Below are 25,775 nucleotides of genomic sequence, written 5' to 3'. Positions count from 1 at the left end.
TATATATATATATATATATATATATATATAAACAGGTTTTATTGAGACATTTGAATCCAAGGGAAGAAAAAAACTCAATGCAATGAATTCATTCTGAGCCAAAGGATCATTTCGATTATTGTCCTGATAGAACAGAAGTTACTGTCAACGCCGTTAAAGTGTCTGATAGACTGTTTGTCGGCCTCTTATCTTTTATTTTGCTGGAGTTTTGAAACTCATTAACTTCTAGGATGTACAGTCTCTGAGTTATTGAGACGTTTAGAGCAGAAAAAGAACACACAGATGTTTGAGAGAGCACCGTAAAAGAGTGCAGGTTTAGGACATGTTTAAGGTGAACTGAGGTGAGAGTCTGGAGCAGAGCAGCCAAAGCATAACAGAAAATAAATAAGGCTGTCCAGAGAACTTCTTAGTGGAATAACACTCAACTAATCGATTAGTTGATTTAATTGACAGATGTGCTCATAAGTTTCTTGGTGTCGAGTCATTCAGCATGAAAAAAGCATAAAAGAAACGACTAATCGAAAATAAAAATAAGTCCCAAGCACCGCCTTAAGTCTGTCCGGAGAACATGAAAACCTTTTTGCAAAGTATTTTTTATTTTCTTTAATGTAGTACAGACCTGACAGGAAACGAGGAGGAACGATGGGAGATGACATGCTACAAACCAGGGACACTGCAATTACATGTGCAGCGTCTCAGAGCGGTAGGACACTAGGGCGCTTTGTGAATAATAGACTTCTATTTTACCAAGACAGCAGTCAAGCTCCGCCAGGTAAAGTATACTTTACCTTGTACAGACTGTTGAAGACCCGGGGTCTGGTCCCTTCACAGTAAAACGATGACTAAAGAGTGTTTTAACAAGGTTAAGAAGTTCTGACCTGGAGCAGGAAGGCGGTCCACCTCCATGCGGAAGTCGTCCTTGAGGAAGAGGAAGCCGATGATAGAGAAGAAGTAGACGAGGAAGATGGCCAGAACAGCCGTCAGGATGATGGAGCGGCCGTTCCTCGTCACGCTCTTTATCACGTTGAGCAGCGTCTCCTCTCGGATCACCAGGTCAAACAGCTGTAGCGGGAAACACCGACAAACCAAAGGGATTGATTCAGAACCACTGTGTTTGTCTCTGAAGCGCCTTGCTGATCAATCAGGTCCCAAACTTGTAACGGAGCTGAAACGTGAGAGATTTCTTACCAGAAAGCTGTAGAAGAACTCGTGCACAAAGAGGCCCAGGACGCAGATGATGGCGTAGCCCAAATGGTAAATGAAGAGCATGTCCATAACAACAGCTTGGTAGCCTCGAGTGAACGTCCCCTGGTTGCCCACAAAACTTACGAGGAAGACCAACTTGTTGAACAGCTGAAAGAGAAGAAAAACAGAAGTGATGCGTGAAGAGGCGAGAATGGACACGTCTCCCCAACAACACCGGCTCACATCTCCCACTACTTACATTGACAGTCCCCAGCAACAGCAGAGCCGGGCCGAGGCCCATCGTGTAGATGGCTCGTAGAATGAGGGAGACCAGGAAGAACAGGATGCCCAACGGCTTGGGTAAGACAGGAAGTAAGGAGGTGAACACGCCCAACGCCACCCACAGCGAGATATTCCAGAAGGGCGACAAGGTGCCTGGAAAGGAGAATAAAAAAGCATAAGCATATCGATTATCAAATTAATCAACAACTATTTTGATAATCGATTAATTTGTTTGAGTAATATTTTAAGAAAAAAAGATTCTCCGATTTCTGATTTCTGGTTTCTGGTTTCTTTCCTCCTCTGTGAGAGTAAACTGAATATGTTTGAGTAGTGGACAAAACAAGACATTTGAGGACGTCGTCTTGGGCTTTGAGAAACACTGATTGACATTTTACAAACCAAACAACTCATCGATTAATAAAGAAAATAATCGACAGATTAATCAACAATGAGAATAATTAGTTAGTTGCAGCCTTACTGTATGTGGCACATCGCTGCTCTGAAACGTTGTGGCATTTCTCTAATGAATTATTCACCTGAGCTAAGAGCTTAACTTAGTGTAACACAATGAGAGGCAAGACAGTAAAATGTCAAACAGCGGTCCGTAGGGACTCTCAACTTCACCTCTCAAACAGCTTTCAGGAAAACAGGAAACACACAACAACAAAAACCATATGATCACACAAAGACACAATAACTAAACTCATTCTGCTGTTAATATGTGACAGACGTGGCTGGCAATGTGATTCATTTAACAAAACCTGAATGTAATCTGACCATATTGCAGATAAATAACATGTAAAGAGATGAAGTAAGGAAAAGTTATATATGTGTCTTAAAGTCTCTGCACTCCCACACAGCTGCTTTCTGTTCACCTGACTGACTAGACCGACGCAGGGAGTCACATGAGGTCACCAAGGGGAGTCATATGAGGTCACCAACACACCAATAAAGATGATTCAAATCTGAGCTGTCCCACCTCAACAGGTGCAACCAGCGAGTGAGGGAGAGTTCAGTGAAGCGAAGTGAAGTGAAGTGAACGGGTTTGTAGGGCCTTTAAATAAACACGACCTCAGGTGACAGAGGAGAGCGGTAGGCTTTAGGACGATGTGAAAATACTTCCCGATTATCCTGGACAAAATAATGTGATTCATGATATTATACCGATAATCATCGAAATATGCTTAGAACTCTTAAAATGGCACTAAAACACACTGGAATCACTTTACCTTACATTGAGTTAAGACAGATAGGACACATCTTTTTTTAGTGAACTATTCATTATTCATATTCAACATTAATTATGATTAGTTATTCTCAGAAAGATATCACTGTTTGTTGTGTGTAGAGGTGTGTGTGTGTACAGTAGTGAGGTAGCGGCGCTGAAACGGAAACAGACAGAAGAACATGCCGCGCTGCTCCGAGCTGCTCCGCGCCGCTCCGCGCCGCTCCGCGCCGCGCCACGCTGCCCAAAACACGGTATTGGGGACAGCCCTAACTTTCCGTGGTTTTATTTCACCGTGTTCACATTTAAAAACTGCTCTCTAGGGACGGGACGATATCGGATTATATCGCGGAACAGATTCACAATGTTACTTTAATTTTTTTATCTATTTATAATTTATTTATGAACAGAGACCTTATGATTTATGATTACCTTAGTTAAGATTGTTCACTAAAAAGGATGTGTTGTGGGATTACTCCTTATTTCATTTGCTATTTTGTGATTTACAGATTATTATTACATACTGTAAATATATATATATATATATATATATATATATATATATAAAAAAGTAAAAAGCAAAGAATTGGAATATTGATTTGGAAGTCGAATTTGAAGCTTTGAAGCATTTGGGTCATTCCTACGAAAAACAACAGTAGATATTTTGACTGGTCATAGTTGGAGAGGAGTGGTTACTAATGGCATTAACAATGTCTCTGTTCTATTCAAGTGTCCCAGTAAATCATGACATGGAGCCAACAATACCAGCACCCTGAAACCCAAGCAGCTGAATGAATTCAGCCATCATTTATTTTATTATTTACGCCTACTGTCGAAATATCTTCTGTGAAAAAGGCCTGTGTATCGTGATGTAATAAATAAATGAGAAATCCTCACCCTCATCTCCATCATCCCCAAAAGGGTAGAATACAGCCACAGCGATGTTGAGCAGACAGGCCAGGTAGAAGGAGATGCTCCCCCAGAGAGAGATGTGGCGTGAGAACCAGAACAGAGCCTTATTTTCTGCACAAACAGAACAGGAAGTACACGGACTCAAAACTCAGCACACAAACACACACACACACACAAAGTTGCTGCAGGCCTTTCAATTTATTCTGGAAATAACAATAACCAGACACTCTGGATGATAATCATGATTTACCATCCTGCCGCCGCCCCGCTTCTGCTGCCACCATCATTATTATTTTTGCGAGCGCCGGATTCAGAATGTAAAGACTTACTGCGGATCTTCTTCTGCCACCTCATCTCGTTGTAGAGGTTGTCAAACTGCTGGAAGAAGTCGTTAACCTTGCTGCCCTGGTCGTCTCTCTCCGTGGTGGTGAACACGCGCACCTTGGACTCCTCCGTGAGGTACTCGCAGATGTTGGGGACCGGGAACACGATCTGCTCCATGGTGCGGTCGTGACGCACAATCTGGAAAATCGATAAATCCTCATCATGAGTTCATAGTTATTCTTTTAATGGAGAGATGCGATGTGCTTGGTAATTAAAGTTGTAGAGATTCAGAGGTGATGATGAGGTTTACCTCTATCTGAGCTGTGTGATTGGCGTAGTAATGGAGGGCATCATCCTTCTCAGGGTCCACCCCCGACCCCGGCCCCAACCCCGACCCCGGCCTCAGGCTCTGCTGCAGGATCTTACTGTGTCGGGCCAGCTGAGGATCCACAAACAATATCACTCATTTAGTTAAAGGGACTGTTTGGAACTTCTTACACGTATAAATCATTGCGGGTCGGTGTCTCATGGTCTCGCGTGTGTCTACGCTGTTCAGACTCAGACTCCAACACAAACTACAGTGAAGCACCAAAACCTCTTGGTTGTATCTAGTGAAGCCCGTCTGTTAAACAGTGTTGGCCGCGGTCGGAGGACGCGGGGGAGACCGTAGCTTTGGTCTCCAGGACCGGAGTCTCTGCTGTACTCTGCTCCTCTGCTCCTCTGCCTGCCTTCACTCACACACCACGCTCCTTCTCTCTCTCTCTCTCCACCTCTCACGTGCATGCTGCTCACTCCACACTGCAGAAGAGTTAGTTTAGCTCTGAGAATATCTAGTGAATGTTCAGTGGACGTTTGTGCAGAAATAACTGCTGCAGCTCCTCCAGACCAACAGAGGTTTCCCGTGTCTTGTGAAGTGAAGGGGCTCCGCAGAGAGAAACGTTATCGTCTCCCACCAAAACCCCGGTGTCTTCCCTGTTCCCTCCGGCTGAGGCGGGAAAAGCCAACACGAGGATCAGCATTGATTCATGGAGAGACCTTGGTCTGGTCAGCTAACATTACTGCCAAGCAGCTGAAATATAGAGTGATATTGTGCTTTTAGCTGACGTGTGTCTCCTCACTGTGTTGAGTGATGCTCCTTCATGTCTATGTAGAGCGAGCACAAGCGCCAGCAACAGGACGCTGACTTTAGTTGACTTAACGGACACAGGTGAAGCTGTTAACAACACATTTCTGATTCTTACATCGAGTCCCTTTAACTTTTTACTTACATGACTCTCAAGGTCAAAATCTACGTCAATAACAATAACGGTTCCCAAACCTGATCCCAACACAGCCATCGTGTTGCTTTAGATTTGGACACATCAGACGATTTAATGAGAGTAAAAACAAGATGATGCAACTTGACGTGACAATCAGAAGACAGAAGAAGGAATCTCCTCCCTATAACATTTACAGATCTCTGCTCACGGCAGATGGAGAACATTACACTCCAAAGACGAGACTTTACACAAAGACAGTTATGTAACTCATCCATATTGCCATTTTCTCCTAGTTCTATGTATACTAATATTAATATTGGATGCTCAAACCTGTAATAACTGATTTTTTGGCCACTCGGGAGCAGCAGAAAAACATGAGCACGACAATGACATCACCACCTTTTAATATGTAGAATATATAATCACCAATAGAGACAGATACACTCTCTCTTTCTGTTAATCCTATGGTCGCCTGTAAAAAATATGATATATATTATAGTATAATACAGTATGTTATAGTATATTACAGTATGTTATGGTACATTATAGTATGTTATAGTAGTTTATAGTATATTACTGTATGTTATAATATATTACAGTAAGTTATAGTACATCATAGTATATTACAGTATGATATGGTATGTTATAGTATGTTATATTACATTACTATAGTTAGTATTTAGTAGTTTATAGTTAGGGCTGTCAATTAAATATTGATTAAAGATTAAAATATTGAATTGATGATTGTTTATAGTTAATCGCGATTAATCGCATATTAATCACACATTTTTTATCAGTTCTAAATATACCTGAAAGGGAGATTTGTCAGATATTTATTAATCTTATCAACATGGCAGTGGACAAATATGCTGCTTTACGCAAATGTATATTTAAAAATATACTCAAATCATAACATGGCTTAACTCTGACAGCCCTAATTATAGTACATTATAGTATGTTATATTACATTACTATAGTTAGTATTTAGTAGTTTATAGTTAGGGCTGTCAATTAAATATTGATTAAAGATTAAAATATTGAATTGATGATTGTTTATAGTTAATCGCGATTAATCGCATATTAATCACACATTTTTTATCAGTTCTAAATATACCTGAAAGGGAGATTTGTCAGATATTTATTAATCTTATCAACATGGCAGTGGACAAATATGCTGCTTTACGCAAATGTATATTTAAAAATATACTCAAATCATAACATGGCTTAACTCTGACAGCCCTAATTATAGTACATTATAGTATGTTATAGTATATCATAGTACGTTATAGTATATTACAGTATGTTATAATATATTACAGTAAGTTATAGTATATTATGTATATTATAGGGAATTATAGTATATTACAGTATGTTGTAGTATATTATAGAATATTACAGTATATTATAGTATATTACTGTACGTTATAATATATTACAGTAAGTTATAGTATATTACAGTACATTATAGTATAATACAGTATGTTATAGTATATTATAGAATATTACAGTATGTTATAGTATGTTATAATATATTACAGTAAGTTATAGTGTATTATGTATATTATAGTGAGTTATAGTATATTACAGTACATTATAGTATAATACAGTATGTTATAGTATATTATAGAATATTACAGTATGTTATAATATATTACAGTAAGTTATAGTATATTATGTATATTATAGTGAGTTATAGTATATTACAGTAAGTTAGTTAGTTATTATAGTACTGTATATTACAGTATGTCATAGTATATTATAGTACTGTATATTACAGTATGCAGTAGTTCACTGTGTGCATTTCTATGAACTACTGCTCATCATTCACTCGTTTATTTACTCATTATTCATTTCTAATCGTCGACCGCACCAATTACAATGAATGGCAGCAGCCCCGAGGAGCAACTACCAGATCACATCTTCAAAAACATACTTGATGAGCTCATGTCTAAGTCAGTGTGTCATCAGTGGATATGTGTGTGTGTGTGTGTGTGTGTGTGTGTGTGTGTGTGTGTGTGTGTGTGTGTGTGCGTGCGTGTGTGTTTGGTTTCAGTAAAACTTCCTTCATGATGAAACTAGTCTGCTGTTTGGACAAAAATACCCCGTTTGACACTCGGCTCTAAAGACGCAGAAGTGAAAACCCGCTAGACTCGGTCGGTCTGCCCTCTGCAACTGACAACAACTGTAGAGAAAGATGCACACACACACAACACAACTACCTCCTCAGTGGCACAACACAGCCGTCTCATTGCTTTACCGCTGATACTCTGGACGAGGCAAAGCACATTTGTTTAGAGATACAGTGACTAGTGTCTGCTTCAGTGAACACCTACAGCCCACCTGTCTGCACAACCACAGTCACATCCTGAAAGCTAATTTTAGAAAACTGACAGAGCGATTCGTTCATAGAAGAGCAGTCTTCCATCATTTAGCTCAGAGGACACACTCAAACAAGAGCGTGCATGTGGACACACACACACACACTTTGAGTGTGTGCACGGCCCAGAGGAAGGCAGAAGGTCAGACAGACAAAAGAAAGAGGAAATGCAGTATAATGCGTCTGTCACAGACAGAAAACGAGCGGAGGCTTTTTCATCACCTGGTGGGCCAGGATGTAAATGTTGTGCCCGACGTCTCTGGGCTTGATCTGGTCTCCGACGCTGTCCTCGTCCTCCTCGCTCTCCAGACCCTGGGCGTAGGCTTCCTTCATTACATCCACCTGATGCACAAAAGTTAGGAGAAGTTTATTTGAAAACAGGTTTTACACGGGACCTCGCTGCGTATGTGTGTGTGTGTGTGTGTGCACACGCTGACACACACACTCACCAGTTCGGTGGGTCTCATCTTGTAGAGAATCTTCTCGGCGTTCTCGCTGTCATGGCGGCTCTCCATGATAGCCAGTAGGAGCTTGGAGGCATTGTTCTACAACAGAAAGGCTTCACCGATGAGCTTTTACATTTTGATCAAATACAGACTACTGGAACTACAGGAACTACAGGAACTACTGGAACTACAGGAACTACAGGAACTACAGGAATTAATGACTTGATGGATGCAATTTATTGCAGAATCAAACCATTTGAATGTAAATTGTAATTTTATCCAACAGCTTTAATTAATTATTATTATTATTACATACTTGTGTCTTTTTACTAACATGTTTGCACTATGGAACTGTGATGCGGGAAACTTGAATTTCCCTCGAGATCAATAAAGTTACTATCTATCTACCTATCTATCTATCCATCTATCTATCTGCCATATTGCTCTTTTAAACACCTGACTTGGTCAAACTACCTCCAGTCATCTTGTTCCAAGTCTCTAGCTCTATATGTAATTATTATTATTAGAAGGTAAACTGTTGAGTATTGCTATAGTAAATGGCTTTCAGTGGCTGTGCGTCATAGCGAGGAGCCTGTCAAAAGGCACCTGCTGCTCACCTTGAGCACCAGCACGAGGTCCAGATGATGCTTCCCCAGGGGGTTGATGGAGTTCACAATCAGTGCGATAATAATGTCAATGCCGTTTGACTCATGCTTGGCTATACAGCTCTGGAACAATAAGAGGGTTATAGATAGAGGGAATGCACATTAGACAAAAAGGCAAATATAGGCCTGAGATGACAAACTCACACAGAGAAAAGAGTCAAACATCAAACCAGAACTGATACGATGTTGTATGGAGGAATACCAGCCGACATATTGGTGTTTGAAAATCGTCAACTCTAAACTAACCGATCGTCCACCTACCTGGTTTTCATGGCAGGGGCCCTGGCAGTACTCTGTGATGGTTTCCAGGGTTTGGCGAACCAGGTCCACATTACTCTCATTGATGTAAAGGCCCAGCAGCCCGAGGCCTCCGGTGGTGCTTCCACAAATACAGTCCAGAAACTGAAGAGTCTCACACACCAGATTGTAGTTCGTCTTGTTGCTCTGGTTGCGCAGAAAGTTCTAGATTCAGAGCAGAAAAAAACAGTCAATCAGCAGTCAGTCTAAGAGCAGTTTAAAGGGACTCTATGTAAGAATCAGAAATGTCTTGTTAAATCTAAAGCAACACGATGGTTCTGTTGGGATCAGGTTTGGGAACCGTTATTGTTATTGACGTAGATTTTGACCTTGAGAGTCATGTAAGTAAAAAGCTCAAGGGACTCTATGTAAGAATCAGAAATGTCTTGTTAACAGCTTCACCTGTGTCCGTTAAGTCAACTAAAGTCAGCGTCCTGTTGCTGGCGCTTGTGCTCGCTCTACATAGACATGAAGGAGCATCGCTCAACACAGTGAGGAGACACACGTCAGCTAAAAGCACAATATCACTCTATATTTCAGCTGCTTGGCAGTAATGTTAGCTGACCAGACCAAGGTCTCTCCATGAATCAATGCTGATCCTAGTGTTGGCTTTTCCTGCCTCAGCCTCCTGACCGCGGCCGGAGGGAACGGGGGAGACGCCGGAGTTTTGGGCGGAGACGATAACGTTTCTCTCTGCGGAGCCCCGTCACTTCACAAGACACGGGAAACCTCTGTTGGTCTGGAGGAGCTGCAGCAGTTATTTCTGCACAAACGTCCACTGAACATTCACTAGATATTCTCAGAGCTAAACTAACTCTTCTGCAGTGTGGAGTGAGCAGCATGCACGTGAGGTGGAGCGAGAACGAGCGCGGTGTGTGAGTGAAGGCAGTCAGAGGAGCAGAGTACAGCAGAGACTCTGGTCCTGGAGACCAAAGCTACGGTCTCCCCCGCATCCTCCGACCGCGGCCAACACTGTTTAACAGACGGGCTTCACTAGATACAACCAAGAGGTTTTGGTGCTTCACTGCAGTTTGTGCTGGAGTCTGAGTCTGAACAGCGTAGACACACGGGAGCGCGCATGGGACACCGACCTGATTTTGATTTATACATGTAAGAAGTTACAAACAATCCCTTTAAGGACTTCAGGGTTCTCGTACCTGCAGGCCTGTATTGTGGTTCTCACAGAGCAGCTGGAGGTAACGTAGGATAGGTTTCATGATGGTGATGGCTTGGCTCATCTGAGTTTCTTCTATAACCTCTTCAGCCCCGACCATCTCGCTGTTCTGGCCGAGGCCTTCGAGGTCGTGATCCAGCTCCTTTCTGAAGGCACAAAAGGCCTTCGAGGTCACAGAGGAGGCCTCCTTCAGCTGCCCCCGCATGTCCTCCCTCATCAGAAGACCGGAGTCTTTCCCTAGAACACAGCATGCAGGCAGAAAGACACCGTTTATTTATTGGACAGTAACATTTGACAGAAGAGAGGAAACAGATGGAGGACAACATTGATTTTAATGATCAATGGCAGCCCTCACTATTCTTGACCTATTCAAAAAAAGAAGTGGGCGTCTATTGACCGGGGTTCTGTAGCATGAAAGTACCCGATCTTGATACAATGGCCTTTTGATAGGCTTGTCACGTGGCCTCTGACATGTGACTGCAGGAACTGGGAACAACAGTCTGCTCAGAGGTGACAAAGGCGACAAAGATCACTCTGGATTTATCCTCCGCTATTGTTTCAAACTCACAGTGGAGCTGAACTTGAGGACCACACGTACTGTAAAAGGGTTGAAGGTTTATCTGGTTTATATTTGAGCCTATTTTGTGGCTTCTCATTCAGCACCGGGCCCGTTTCTATGGAAATGCTCGGCTGTGCTCAAGACGTGACCCCGGTGATTCACTATGTCACTTTTAAATGCATCATGTCTGGGCCCGTCTGACATTATTATCCAGGTTTATATCAACCTTACTTTCTTACTTTCAGCTTCGTTTTGACACAGCGTTTGTCTGCGTGTTCCAGACAGCAGAGGTGACAAATGTTTTTTGGGCCACACTTGAGAGTGAAGCCGCGGAGAGCCGTGGCGTGTTGGTTATAATTCCAAGGTTAAGCATCATTACTCGACTGTACGTACCTTTCTTCATCCTGAAGCCGCTGACGTCACCGTCGTCGTCCCTTTTTCTGCAGCTGAGCTCGAACATGTTGACGGACACGGTGGCTCGGATCTCTTGCTGAGCCAGGCGCATGCGGTCGTAGAAAACCTTGAAGAACCTCTCGGACTTCTTCTGCTTGTACAGCTGGTTATAGAAGGAGTTCTGGGTGGGAGGCAGGGTAGTAGAATCTCAGTCTGTGAGGTGTGTGTGTGTGTGTGTATGTTGGGGTGTAGCTGATCAATGTGGACGGATATAAAAGGATGGAGTGTCTGTGCCGCCCACCTGTATCTGTGTGTTTCCGCCCTGGAGAAGGGCAATGCCCAGCTGGATGCTCTCCTCAAACACCCGGTCGTTCTTGGTGTTGACGATGAGGTCGATCACCAGCTCTGACGCGCCGACGTTGTCCAAGAGACACTGGATCTCCACCACACTGCTGCCCAGCTTGTCAGAGTCCAGCATGGGAGAACCTCCTGCAGAGATTGAAGGTTAACATTTAACAGCTCTGAACAGATATAGCTACATATGACATTAGTCTAATCCAGCAACATTACACAGCTGTTTGGACATAAATATATAGATTCAAAGTCTGCCAGCAATTGACAAGTAGCACTTCTCCTAAAAAGCTGTCATGTTAGCTGCTGTTGTTTCCTCCGCAGTGTATAGTTATTGCAGTGTCTACTGGGTTTATTTGGGGTTCTCAGTACCTCCGGATGACGGTTTGACAAAGCCGCCAGATGAGCTGTTTCCACTCCCGAGCTCTGACTTGGAGAGAAGCTTTTGATTTCCAAAGTAGCGTGTGAGGAGGATCTTTCTTAACTCGTCTCCCTGTGGAGGCAGAAATCATGATGTTAAATCCATATCACAGTCTGAGAGAGCGCCAGCCGACAAACTAGGAGATTCACATTTTAGTCACATTTTTTGAAAAAGTAGCATTTTGTGAGCCGCGACTCTAAAAATAACATCGAAATGAAGGTTAGCAAATGTCCCATCGCGGCGCGGCACGGTGTATTCACTGGCATGAAATCCACCCAATCATCCAAAACGAGAGGTTCTGAACAGATTTCATCTCACACCTAATAGGAGTGATCACCGTCATCCCATGATGCATTTCTCTCTTGATGGGAGCGACGGCTTCCAGGATGACAATGCTCTTATCAACAAAGAAATTGGAGCCTCTCATTGAGGAGCATGGCAATCATATAGTGTTGTTCAATAACTCGATTCTAACTGAGCATTTGTGAAATAGTGTAGCGGCCAAGACAGAAAAAAAGCTTTAGGTTTGTTCCAATTAGTAACATTAGTGTCTTTACTGAAATCTGTTAGATCAATGTTTTCTTTATTCTGTCTTGAAAATGAGACCATAGCGTCAAGGTCTGACGGCAACTTTTTACAACATATAGTCATAAAGAGTAACTTCAGCAGTGGATGAACAGAGAGAGAATGTGTGCTTGTGTGTGTGTGATGGTGTTTTATGTTCATATTCTAGTTTTATTCTAGCTACACATTTATTTAAGGGCTGTATTTTTTTCTCTCTCTGTGCATCTCTTGTGACATTTGACGCAGATAAGCAGAAATGAGATTAAAGGATTCATGGAGATAATCTCCCCGCGGCTGTTGTGTAATCGAAGTGCGAGAGTGACTGACAGGTGGACGACTCGCATTGTGCTCGTCACCACCTATTTTTATCATGCAACAGGAGGAAGCGATGGATAGATGGATGGATGGAATGATAGATGGATGGATGGATGGATGGATGGATGGATGTATAGAGACACTAAGGGTGGTCAGCGTCAGTTTCTATGGCAACCTAACAACTCAAAACGGCCTTGTTTTGATGACAAGCTCACCACCGTCATTATTATCGATCAACGGAGAGGAAGGGTGGATGAATAGTTGGATAAACAGATCAATTGAGAGGGTGGAGCAAAAAGGATGAATGGACTGTAGGGAGCCACCTGTGGTTTCCATGGGAACATGTTAGTAGAACATGCCCTGAGATACAGGTGGTGGACAAAATAGCAGAAACAGCTGGTAAATACAGTTTTTGATGAAGCTCACACTCTGGTGGTAAATGAATCAGTTAGTCGTTTATCAGGTAAAAAGGTCAAACGTCTTCTGGCTATTTGATGCTTTTCTCTGTTCTTCGTTTGACATTAAATCTGAAGATGTCATTGTGGGCTTCTGACATTTTATACACTAAATTATTTATTGATCAATCAGAAAATTAGTAGTTGAATTAGTCAATAATGGCAATCTATCGTTCCTCTCCCTGATGCCGGGATCAGACTACAGGATATTAGTGTCTTTGACGATGGTCACCATGTCAGATCTAACGAGCACAGTGCCATAAACTCTTGCAGTGTCTTGGTCGGTTGACCTGCAAGACTACACGTATGAACACGACCAATCACAGCACGTCGTATTCCACGATCATACGCGAGTTCAGATGTCATCGGGGAGGCGGTTGAAGCGACTGTGGAACATGGCGACAGAAGCGTTGTGTGCGATGCTGGCGGTCTGGTGTTGCGAAAAGAAAAAGAAAAGAAAGAACAAAGGGTTGTGGATGTTCTCCTGGGTGGCACAGAGAGGACGGTACGGGCCGTCCATACTCAGTCAGTTTGGTTGTCCCACCAGACAGCAGCAAACTCGCCATCCCTCCTCCTTTACTCCATGTTTGTTTATTACCAAGTGATCTGACTGCGACTGTTCCCTGGAGAGAGCACCTGATTGGTCAACGCAAAGGAACACGTCGTTGGAGATGTCACACTAGACGTGTCGAGACGAAAAATTCTGACAGGCTAGACTTTTCGTCGGGGTGTTGTGGGGCGTCCCAGACGTGGCGTCGGTTGTCGTGTACTATGACATGCTACACAAGATAAGAGGATCGATTTTCGCACACGACGCTCATTTATCGTTCCCAATCAGCTACGACGGCCGTGTCGGGCTAAAATCAGGCTGATATCATGGAGTCTGAACCGGGCATTAAAGGTGCAGTGTGTAGGATTTGCCGTCATCTAGCGATGAGGTTGCAGATTGCAACCAACTGAAACCTCTCCTGTGTGTCAAACGTGTTGGAGAACTACGGTGGCCGACGCGAAAACGCAAATGTCCCTCTAGAGCCGGTGTTTGATTTGTCCGTTCTGGGCTGCCGTAGAAACATGGCAGACTCCGTGAAGAGGACCCGCTCCGTATGAAGATATAACCGGCTCATTCTGAGGTGATGAAAACACAACGATTCTTAGTTTGATGTGAGTAGACACTAAAGAAAACATAATATTATATTCCATTCCTGCCAAATAGATCCCCATGAAAGTCTCCACACTGTTCCTTTAAAGTAGTTTGGTATACATACACCTGAACACGGTGCCTTGTCGTCTGTTTTACCCAGAGCCAGCGGGTCCTGAGGAGGGAGGGAGTGTAGGAGAGGAGGAGGAGGAGGATTAGTCGTGACATAGTTGATGATATGGACACAGAATGTGTTAAACATTTGCAGCTAGCTACTAATAAAATACAGTAGAAGCTGCTTCTATGGATCAAAAAGCTTGTGACAGAATCATTCCTATAAAAAATACTCTTTAAATCAGGCCTGGGCGTTATACGGAACCGGCCCTCGTGATGGTTCTGCCGGGTCCCGGAGGTCTCAGACTAACCACACAACTTTACTTACGAAGCCAAAAATAAACAGTAAAGAAAAAAGCTTTTATTTTGTGTCGTTATCGTTGTGCTTCTTCCTGTCACACTTGACACTGACGTAAATTGACGTGAGTGATGTTTGAAGTAGCGTCACCTGCTAAGGCGGCGGCAAGTCTATAATATGTCTTGGACTGTAAGTATTTTTTGGCGGAGGTTGGCGGTAAAGCTGCGTGCTTATAGTTTACAACGAACACGTGGTTGTATTCAAAAACCACAACTTGAGCCGTCACTTCGAGACAAAACATGCGGAAAAAATACAGAAACATATCTGGAGATGAGAAGGTAAGGACAGCCATAAGTTTTAAACCCTTTATTAAATTACATAAATGTTGCAGCGTTTGCGACGACGCAGCGATCAACTGGCCTCTTGTTCTGATTGTCACACCTCCATTAAAGCTGACACATACTGCTAATTGATATTCAGCCTAATGTGACTCATCTGTGTAGCTGCCTTTGGAAGCGTTGTTTACACTAGTTGCTGGTGCAAAACTAGAATGTGGAACAGGAACAAAGTCTCAACACTGAAACTGAATTATCAAAGAGAAATACTGGTCACTATTATTGGTAGATTTTCAACAACACTCCAAACGGAGTGACGAAACAAAATGAGGCACCTCGGTGCCTCGCCGCGGAGGCTGCCCGGGTACAGTCCGGCTGAAGAGCCTCAAACTAAGTGCACTGAGGAGTGAAGATGTGGAGGAGCACGTGCGGCTGATGCTCCCTGTGTCAGTAAACACTCCATCTCATCTGCAGTCAGCAGAGACACTTGTCTGCCTGCACTGTCTGGCTGAGCTGTCTCACAAACACACACAGACAGACGCACACACACACGCACAGCTTCTCGACCTGAAGGTGAGGATCCATTGAGCCAGCCTCTCTCATTTCCACACAGTAATGCACCGACACAATCTCAACTACAAACTCAGCACTACGCTCTCTCTGGAAGGCGGCGCGTCCCAACGCACTGCTCTTCCACTGATTGCAGATTGAATCATGTTTGACTTAACGTTTCCCCTTTTCTGACAGAGGACGTGATGCTTCTGTACCGCTCAAACACCGGGGAAAGAAACGCTAAGTGGGGGAAGTTGAAAGGAGGGTTGGGGGGGTGACAGGTTTTTGCTCTTGTTCGCGTCCCTTCTGGGCGATGCAGTCTGCTGGCTAGGTCTGCAGAGAGAGAGGAGAGGAGAGGAGAGGAGAGGAGAGGAGAGGAGAGGAGAGGATGGCGGTAGAGGAGAGTCAGCCCAGCCTGACTCATCTGCTTGCTGCTGCATTGACGAGAAAAAACTCCAGTCAGGTGATGTAAGAGCCACGAGAAAGAAAGAAAGAAAGAAAGAAAAGAGAGATAGAAATAGAGGTAGGAGAACTGACAGAAGTAAGAGAAGGAGGGAGGAGAGGTGGGGGGTGAGGGAGAGAAGGAGGAGAAGAACAAACAAAACCCAGCGAGGAGCAGACAGTCGTGGTGTTTTTAAAATGTGCACCGGCACGCCACACTGCGGCTCTGGTGTCCAAGCTAGGGATGAGCTGCCGATCCCCACCTCCGGCATCCTCACATGCACCCCCCCTCCTTACCTCCCTCCCTCCCTCCCCCCAGGCCCCTCGCAGCTCTGCTGTCTGCACATCGACTCCGACTCCGGAGAGCTGCACGGAGGAAAAAGACAAAGACAAAGCCTGCCCTATGCTTCTTTAGGCGGTCTGAAAAAGTCTCACAGGCAGCGGAGGGCAGCGCCAGCTGTGAACCAAGACAGGCACTGCCAGGAACGGGCGGGGGGGGGGGCTTGAGCTGCTCAGGTCAGACAAGGTTGATTATAGCAGCAGAGACTCGGGACACAGAGGAGGAGAATGTTACCCAAACAATCACAGCAATAGTTTTCTTTCCTGTGTTACTTTCTCCCACCACAGAAACCTGAGAGGACTCTGGGTGGGTGTGTCTTTTGTAAATAGAAGGGAACGCTGATCAAGTACACTGTGACACAGAACAAGTAGAGTCCGTCCCCCCCCCCCGCGGGCCATGTGAGGGCCGAGCAACATCAGGAAGCAACATTTAGGTCCCAGCAGAACCTGCAGTCAACACGCTTTGTTCAGTCTGGAGCCTCAAACTGAAACTCGACCTCCTATTGTTGTTGTCGTAGTTAACGCAGGAGACTAAGAGTCAAACTGAAACTCAATCTGATCACGCACAGTATAAAAAGCATGTGTTGCACGTTATCTAACAAAGATGTCTCTGAGGAGTCAGCGAGCTCCTCCACAGCTTGGAACTGGAGGGAAAAAATGAAAAGCTTAAAGTGGGAGCCGTCTGTAATATAATAGATATCCATATCAATGTGCTTCTGCCAGGCTTTCTCACCGAGGGACTTATTTCATGAATAAGGACAAAAATCAGGAAATCAAGACACATACGTATCCTGCTGTTTTAGTACAGACACTTCGGGGACATGAAGAGTGAAGACGGAGAAAGACACAGGCAGAGCTGGAGCTGCCACTGAGGATAGTGAGGTCATGTCATCTCTATTTTTCTGGGATCTTTTTTTTCAGTAAGATTTTTATGTTAAAAAACATTTCCACATTTTTTCAGGGTTTTTTTTCCGTTCAATTTCACTCCTGACAGCATAACGAGGACTTTGAAACAGCATTTAGATATTCATATTTGGAAATAAAACGATAATGCTTTACTTTATGGGTCCATCATTTCCTAGGGGGAGTCCTTAAATGTCCCTGAATTAAGTATGTAATCTGGTACTAATTATAGGGAAACAGATCTGAGACAGTTATTGTGGTTATAAGCAGTTGTTGTTTTCAAGAATTTACTTGAAAGAGCTGCTCCATTAAAATACATTCTCCAGAGGTGGTGGCTTCGACTCGTGACTTCTAAAGTTCAGGGTGCGTTATACGCTGCTTCTGTTAATCATAGAGTGAGTTATCATTAATGCACGTTACTGCTGGGCTGTGCTAAGCTATGTTGAAGTTAGAGTTGGGCAAACAGAACCATTCCTGTCACATCTCGGCTCTTCCTCATTTCTGCAGGAGATGAAACGTTTCCTGACCCGCGGCCACGACAGGTAGCTCTGCAGCTTAGTGCACGGGACCAAAAGGGTCAACATGCGTCTAATAAAGCTCTGGCGCTCAACGGGGACACGCATCACATGTTGCCATTTATAATGTTTTTCAAGCTGCACATAAAAATGTTTTCACCAAACAAAACAAGCACATCAGTGAAAAACAAATTAAGTTCACATGTGAGAGCAATCTGCGAGACGGGTTCAGAGAAACACACGACCGGCAGCGTAAACAAGCATTCATCCGACCGCCAGCTGGCCGCTTCACTGTGGAAGTGTTACATGTGATTCGCTAACATTGTTAAAGCGCTGATTGTGTTTGTGAGGAAGACTGTGATGTTGAAGACGGGTTAGCTGGTGAAGGTACAAGGCGAGGGTTTGGCTCGATGGATAGTGGAGGTGGAACGGTTCTCAACATTTGCGGTTCGGTTCATATCACGGTTTTGGGGTCACGGTTCGGTACGTTTCTGTTACAGCGAGGAGGTCATGCTCTGATTTCAACATGCTTTTCATTTATTGGGCAAAAATAAGTTAACACATTTTTGCCTTAACAAAAATGCTGCGGGGAGAAGGAGATGCTCTTTCCTCCCCGAAGTGTTGCCGCTAGCACGGCGACGTGTTGCACAGTGACGTGTTGCACCGTGACGTGTTGCACGGCGACGTGTTGCACGGCGACGTGTTGCACTGTGACGTGTTGCACGGCGACGTGTTGCACAGTGACTTGATGCACAGTGACTTGATGCACAGTGCTCACACACAGTCGCCGTTTATTCCACCACTTTTTTCCGTCATTTTCATGGTAACACTAAATCCACGAGGCTCTCATACAGCAGAGCCAAACGATGCTGGTGGATCCTCCAACTGGATTTTATCGTGTCTACTCGCCATTTCCTAAACTGACTGACAGCCGCACTCGCCACTTCATCTGTGAAGGGGTCTGGGTCACGCTTCATCAACACATGCACAGTAAAATCTGGTCTGCACTCGCCAAAATTGAGCCAATAGCAACGCACGACCGCAGCTTCAGTTACACTGCGCATGTGTTAAACCCCGTACCTCAAGACCCATGTCCACCCGTGTCCCAGCCTCCCATCAGATTTGGTACGGATGTTCATGTCCCCCAAAGGATAAATTGCATTAATGTTGGTGATCCTTTACCTTTCATCTGACACCATCATCACATTTTGTATTTGCCCAGTACTTTGGTTTATAACCATATATTCAAACCTTGTTGTACTTGTGTTTATTACTAATTAGCAAATAGTAAGCATGATAAACATTATAGCTGCTAAACATTAGCATGTTAGCATTGTCATTTCTGGGCACGTCAAGATGCTGACTAGTGTTTCATTACGATACGATATTAAATCGTTTCTTTGCTGATATCACAAAGTCTGCCACGATACCATTTTGATTTGAGTCATTTCCTGCGAGACGATATGAGACGATATCATTTGTCCATTTAACACAATCAGTTACATTTATATCAACTCACAAAAAGAAACTATGATTTGACAGTTTTATCACCGGGCTCTGTAGGAGGGAGGAGCGCTTGGACGGAAATGGTGACAGACGTGCCATAGGAATTTCAAAATAAAAGGCGCATCTTAAAGATGATTGTATCGATGTTCTCACTTTGCATCGATGATTTGGATCGTTGATCATTGAATCGATATATCGATCCAGCTCGATGGACGTTACAGCCCTCATGCTGACATTAGCATTTGGCTCAAGGCACCACTGTGCCTCCGTACAGCCTCACAGAGCCACTAGTGTGGCTGTAGACTCACTGATTAGTCTTTTTCATTTGAGGTGTTGAATCATCTCAAAAGTCATTTTTGAGTCTGTAGTTTGTGGAGTTTTTTTTCCAACAATGTTGGTGTGCGTTCACTCTTATGACCATTGACATATATTATCATGATTTCAGACATCATTTTCCAGTGTTCACAATTCAGTCAATCACTTTAAATAGTCGACATAAGTGAGTCAAATACAGACCGACAGCTTTAAAGGTGCAGTGTGTCGGATCTGGCGGCATCTAGCAGTGAGGTTGCAGATTGCAACCGGCTGAAAATTCTCCTGTGTGCCAAACGTGTAGGAGAACTACGGTGGCCAACGCGAAACCGTGAAAATGCAAATGTCCCTCTTAGGGATGCACCGATACCACTTCAGACCGAGTACAAGGACTGACATTTGGGTATTTGCTGATACCGAGTACCAATACGAGTACTTCTCTGTGCCAAAAGATCCTCGTTAACAGCCAGCTTGAGTGTGTGAGCGCCACATGGCAGGCTGGGGAGTCCCGCATACGAGGCGGTGCGCCGCGACCGGCTCTAGGTCGGCTTGGAAAGGCTCGTGGCGAAGGTGGCACGCGGCCGCAGCTTTACAACGCTCCCCGCCCGGACCTCGCCGCACCGTGGACAAAGGGCTTCGCTGTGCCCTCTCTCCCCGCCGGGGATGGACAGGGCCCCCTGCTCCCAGTGCGACTGTCGACAGGGGTGGACTGTCCTCAGTGCGCCCCAACCGCGTCGTGCCGCGGTTCTGCCAATAGATCCCCCGAAATGTTACACACTGGTCCTTTAATAGAGGTGAGCTCACCATTTTCATAAATGTGTTACCACGGCAACATAAAGGAAATTACAGAGGGACACAAAGGCCAGATAATTGCAACCTAAATTGCTGGTTGCTGATGTCAAATTATGTAACGTGGCAAAGGGGGAAAAGTCTCAAACTGATGATGACATACAGTTTATGTTAACTGTGTTGGTAAAGAGGAAGAATAAGTCACAACAGACACGGATGAACAATATGAAGTTCACTAAATCTTATTTACTGCAGGACTATTGTATGTTATTCAAAAGCCTTTTCTATTATTTTGTCCACCAGCTATAATGTGCATTAGCAAAAGTTAGAAGCAAACACAAGTTGCAATTCATATCCTTCAGCCTGTCGCCTGTCATGTGCCTCCCTGAGCACAAGTAACCTGACTCACATGCAATCAGATTCAAATAACACACTATGAACTGTGTCGAAACACTGTTCACAATCACAACTAATCTCATTCATCGTGGCCCCCTCAGACGCACGAGGCCCTGAAGTCGGGGCTCTTTTTTGCAATTTGTGCAACAAGTGTTTTTTTTCTTTTACAGGACGTCTCATTCTGTCCGTGGCTCGGAGCTAAAGGAGTTGCAGTGCGCTACACGTAGGCTCTGTGCTCCTCCTGGTCTGAGGGCGTTTCTGCACAAGGTACACAGACTTCCTGTGCCCAGTCACGGCACGGACCAGACAGACAAACAACATGTGCTAAACCCTCATCGCCATGGAAACCAAAACATAATACTAAACTAGCAAGACACCTGACTGATGGACCGAGGGAAGTGGAGGGGCCAGAGGAAGGAAGGAAGGAAGGAAGGAAGTAAAACATACATGACAAAGATTTCAAATTTTAAAAAAAAGAGAAATTATTATTATTTTTGGCATTAGATAAAGATTTATAAAAGTTTAAGGCTCCAGATTTAGGTTCTACATTTCCTAACTACAACTTTCTGACTTGACTGAACATGCTGCGTCAGCCTGAATCCAGCCAAAGGTCAAACCATACGAGGAGAACATGAGCTCACCCGGCCCGCTCCTTAACCGTGTTCCACTACTCCCACCAGTAGACGGACAACACGGGAAAACCCTGCAGGATGAGCTCACGCAGGGACAGCCAGCGTGGCACTGCATGCCTGGGACTGTGTGTGTGTGTGTGTGTGTGTGTGTGTGTGTGTGTGTGTGTGTGTGTTTGTCTGAGCGAGGCTTTCCGTCTACATGCGTCTGTGTGATGCGCTTAGTATCAAGAGGGTGGTAATCTGTAAATCTGCTTTGCCTTGGGGCAGGTGGTGTGAAACTTGGCAGGCAAGATAGAAAGAAAGAAAGAAAGAAAGAAAGAAAGAGAAGGACAGGAAGAGAAAGAAGGACGGACAGACAGACAGACAGACAGATAGACAGACGGAGAGACAGACAGACAGACAGACAGACAGACAGACAGCGTGTGAATGACAGGGATGAGTGTGAAAGAGAGGGAGGAAAGAGGAGCAGAGTGTGAGAGCGGTTTATATTACGTAACTAGTTTTCAATCTTCTGTGAACGAGAAGGCACGCTCACGTGCACGTTATATACATGTGCACGCATGTGCTCATAGAAAATAACAACTAAACTATCCACACAAAAATAACTTGTGCCATGGTATTAAAGCAGGGGTCAGCGACCTGCAGCTCTTCAGCTCCTCTCCAGCGGCGCCCGGTGGATTTTAAAAAATGGAAATGAATAACTGTTTTTTTGTTTACATTTTCATTTTTATTTATCATTGTTGTAGGTCTATGGTACGACGGTATGATGGAGTATTAGGGCCACATTGAGGAAAAAAATACATCTGAGATTTCGAGAATAAAGTCATAATATTATAAAGTAGTAATGTTATGTGTTATTTTGTTTTCGCGTAAACTTCTGACTTTATTGTGTAAATCTCAGATGTGTTTTCCCTCAATGTGGTCCTAATACTCCGTAGTACATTGTCTCTTTGGCCCTCACTGCATTAGACTTATATACTATATACTTAGACTATAAACTGTGTTACCTTCATCACAATGATCACATGTTTTGTGGCTCCAGACAGATTTTGTTTTTTATTATTTTTGTCTAAAATGTCTCTTTAGATAGTAAAGGTTGCTGACCCCTGGATTAAAGGATACATTTTTCTTATTGTCAACGATAATAAATACTATCTGAGTATCCAGAGCCTGATATAACTGATTCCTCTGGGTGACCTTTATCATGATGAATACGAGTACTGTAGTTTATTTTGCATATTGAGTATATACAGCATATATATATAAATTGTAAGGAAAGTTTCAAGTAGAATCGGAGGCCTTTTTTTAATCAATCTTAATATATTGTATGTATCTTAGCCACTAGAGAACCGTGGTGGCATCTTAATCCACATGAAAATTAATATTCTTGAATCCGACAACACATACCATCCTGGTGATTTAAATGCTCCGTAGTGCATGAAACGTGTATTAATGAAAATAGTCCCCAACAAATGCATTATCCACTCCTGTTTGAGTAACACTTGTGAAACAGTGCCCTGCTGATTTAAAACATTACTGAGCCTTTTTTTAAAAATTAAACTCTTAGGGCCGTCAAATAACGCAAAATCATTTTAATGCCTCTAATTCCTTTAACGCAATCGATCTTTCAGAGGTTGTAAACTACAAAACCTGATGAATCCATCGGTACCAACCATGTCATACTAGCTTGTCATGAAGGAGGTTAAATAACGCTCCAAACTTAGGCTAAATTTTGGCGAGGAAAAACGGTCATGTCCATTTTCAAAGGGGTCCCTTGACCTCTGACCTCCAGATCAGTGAATGTAAATGGGTTCTATGGGTACCCACGAGTCTCCCCTTTACAGACATGCCCACTTTATGATAATCACATGCAGTTTGGGGCAAGTCATAGTCAAGTCAGCACACTGACACACTGACAGCTGTTGTTGCCTGTTGGGCTGCAGTTTGACATGTTATGATTGGAGCATATTGTTTTATGCTAAATGCAGTACCTGTGAGGGTTTCTGGATCAATATCTGTTATTGTTTTGTGTTGTTAATTGATTTACAATAATAAATATATACATATATTTGCATAAAGCAAGCATATTTGTCCACTCCCATGTTGATGAGAGTATTAAATATCTTTACAAATCTCCCTTTAAGGTTCATTTTGAACGGATAAAAAATGTCTGATTAATTTGCGATTAATAGTGATTAACTATTTTAATCAACTGACAGCCCTAGTAGTTAGTAGTAGTTAATTAGTGTTGTGATCATGTGATTGACAGCCCTAGAAACAATATAATAATGACCAACTTTTAAAGATTTTGTCTTCAGCAGCAATAAATGTGCTTGCAGCCGAGTATCGCAGACACGGTGGGGAAATCAGAAAGTATTGAGAGATGGATCGTTGCATTATCGGCTTCGTGGGATTAAACAATCAGAAAAGTAGAGAATAACACCCGACTAACAATTATACAAATTGCATTAAATGAGCTAACATTTAAGTCTACAATGCTATTTTATGCATATTTTCTCCCGTGTATTATTTACGGTATCATTCTTTCAAGTGGTTCTGTCACTGCAGACATGTTGAAGGGTGTTGGTTGTAGGAGCACAAACATTTATGAAGCTGCCCTCATCTGACAGCCAATAAAGTGCAGTGCAGCATTAAGAGTCAACACATCTCTATACTGTGAATGCTGCAGACCCCCCTCCTCCCCCCAGACCAACCAGCGCTCCTGGCATGACCCAGGCAAACCCAGAGAGCAGAGCCTGGGTGGGACTGGTGGAGGGGAGAGAGAGAGATAGAAAAATAACTTGTGCGGGCAGACAGAATGCGATAGACTGAGACAAAGCATGGAGGGGGCAAAAGAGGAGGAGAGAGGCAGCGAGCGGACAGAAGAGTGAGAGAGAGTAAGGAGGGAGGGAGGGAGAACGTGATGGTACACGTGACGCTGGCTCAGGCACTGCAGGCTGTTACGTAAGCGCACCCCCTGCCCTGTCTCCTCATGGACTGAGCAGACTCCGCTTCTCTCCAATCCCTCACCCTGCAGCCGCTGCCCACTTTTTTTTTTTCCCTTCCTCTCACATGGCTCCTCACATGGCTGCCTACCTCCCTCCTTCCCTCCCTCCCTCCCTCAATCACTCTCCCTCCATCTCTTTCTCTCACTCTCCTCCACCCACTCATTGCACCCCAGGGGAGCCACCAACCTCTGCTGCCTATGCTGTCACTCTGTCTCTCTCTCCTTCTGTTTTTGTCTGCCTGACTCTCCCTCTCTCATTATTTCCATCAATCGTTCTCTCCCTCTCTCTCCCTCTCTCTCTCTCCCTCTCTCTCCCTCTCTTTCTCTCGTGCAGTGAGGCTGCAGCTCCACGCTCAGGGCTACAGGGATATGACAAAGAGAGGCCACAAATACATGCTTGAGCACACTCTCGCACACCTACACAAACTGACATTTCACATATCGTTAGCGCGCTCGCTGTCTGGCTGCTCGAATGCACCGAGCCGCTTTTTTTTTTTTTTTTAAAGTGGCTGTTTTTCCACTTTTAAATTCCTCTGATCTTATTCCACACAACTGTTGAATCATTTCGAAAAAAAAAAAAGAAATAGCTTTGGCTGACTGACACGAGATGTGAACACAAATATGGAAAAACAAAACTCTGACTCCTTTAAGCAGCTTTAAGTGACTACGGCTGGCACGTACCATTACTGAGGAAGGCAGTACTTGACAGTATTACTAATGTAATTACACGGACAGAGAGGGTAAAAGGCACATCCATACAGTCTGTTCTAACAGGTGATGTTGTGGTGCAACAATAACCTCCATCATGTCTGCATGAGGACAGCAACACGAGCTTCCTCCAACTTTACTTCAATGTTTAGTTCAATAAAATGAGCTCCAAGACATTCAAAACAATGCTGATGTTTTTATGCACGCTGTGTTGTGTGAATCGCACAGCGTCACCTCCTCTCAGCTGGAACGAACTGTAAACCTTCCAGAGGTGATTACAGATCGGACATTTGTTGTACTTCGGCCCCTGCAGCCTCCACCCTCCCTGCAGCCTCCACCCTCCCTGCAGCCTCCACCCTCCCTCCACCCTCCCTTTGGTGCACACAAACATACACACTGGCAGCCACCTCCTTACGTCTCCTCCTCTACCAACTCTTGTCATTCCAGGCCTCTGGCTGAGAGCGGGGGTGCAGTAAGGAGACGGGCTGCTGCTGCTGCACCCCCCCCTACTCGCTGCAGTATTGATTTGTTTGTTCGGTGCTTGCCCCCCCTCCTTCCCTTACTTCCTCCCTCCTATTCTCCCTCT

The 25,775-nt window shown here is 44.0% G+C and overlaps 1 protein-coding gene and 1 long non-coding RNA gene across 3 annotated transcripts in view; one reads left to right on the top strand and one right to left on the bottom strand.

The window, feature by feature from the left end:
• The window catches only part of itpr2 (inositol 1,4,5-trisphosphate receptor, type 2), an 80,413-nt gene that overhangs the window by 14,527 nt on the left and 40,111 nt on the right, over nucleotides 1–25,775 (bottom strand). Inside the window, exons 38-52 of one of the 2 annotated variants that reach the window (XM_037768240.1) lie at nucleotides 14,470–14,517; nucleotides 11,822–11,942; nucleotides 11,400–11,587; nucleotides 11,099–11,279; nucleotides 10,130–10,383; nucleotides 8,937–9,137; nucleotides 8,628–8,738; nucleotides 8,014–8,109; nucleotides 7,787–7,906; nucleotides 4,239–4,367; nucleotides 3,934–4,126; nucleotides 3,590–3,715; nucleotides 1,445–1,620; nucleotides 1,189–1,353; nucleotides 879–1,062 (exon numbers count right to left, since the gene is read on the bottom strand). In XM_037768240.1, coding sequence (XP_037624168.1) covers nucleotides 879–1,062; nucleotides 1,189–1,353; nucleotides 1,445–1,620; nucleotides 3,590–3,715; nucleotides 3,934–4,126; nucleotides 4,239–4,367; nucleotides 7,787–7,906; nucleotides 8,014–8,109; nucleotides 8,628–8,738; nucleotides 8,937–9,137; nucleotides 10,130–10,383; nucleotides 11,099–11,279; nucleotides 11,400–11,587; nucleotides 11,822–11,942; nucleotides 14,470–14,517 — 2,293 coding nt within the window. The remainder of the gene's footprint in view (nucleotides 1–878; nucleotides 1,063–1,188; nucleotides 1,354–1,444; nucleotides 1,621–3,589; nucleotides 3,716–3,933; nucleotides 4,127–4,238; nucleotides 4,368–7,786; nucleotides 7,907–8,013; nucleotides 8,110–8,627; nucleotides 8,739–8,936; nucleotides 9,138–10,129; nucleotides 10,384–11,098; nucleotides 11,280–11,399; nucleotides 11,588–11,821; nucleotides 11,943–14,469; nucleotides 14,518–25,775) is intronic. The other variant, XM_037768241.1, reaches the window with a different exon arrangement.
• On the top strand, nucleotides 12,846–25,351 carry LOC119487439. The gene is made up of 2 exons (XR_005206707.1): nucleotides 12,846–12,880; nucleotides 25,219–25,351. It is a non-coding gene; the product is annotated as an uncharacterized LOC119487439 (long non-coding RNA).

The sequence above is a fragment of the Sebastes umbrosus genome, chromosome 4 (genome assembly GCF_015220745.1).
Source record: "Sebastes umbrosus isolate fSebUmb1 chromosome 4, fSebUmb1.pri, whole genome shotgun sequence".
NCBI lineage: Eukaryota > Metazoa > Chordata > Actinopteri > Perciformes > Sebastidae > Sebastes > Sebastes umbrosus.
The sequence above is the reverse complement of the archived record's forward strand: the minus strand, read 5'-3'. Positions and strand labels throughout refer to the sequence as shown.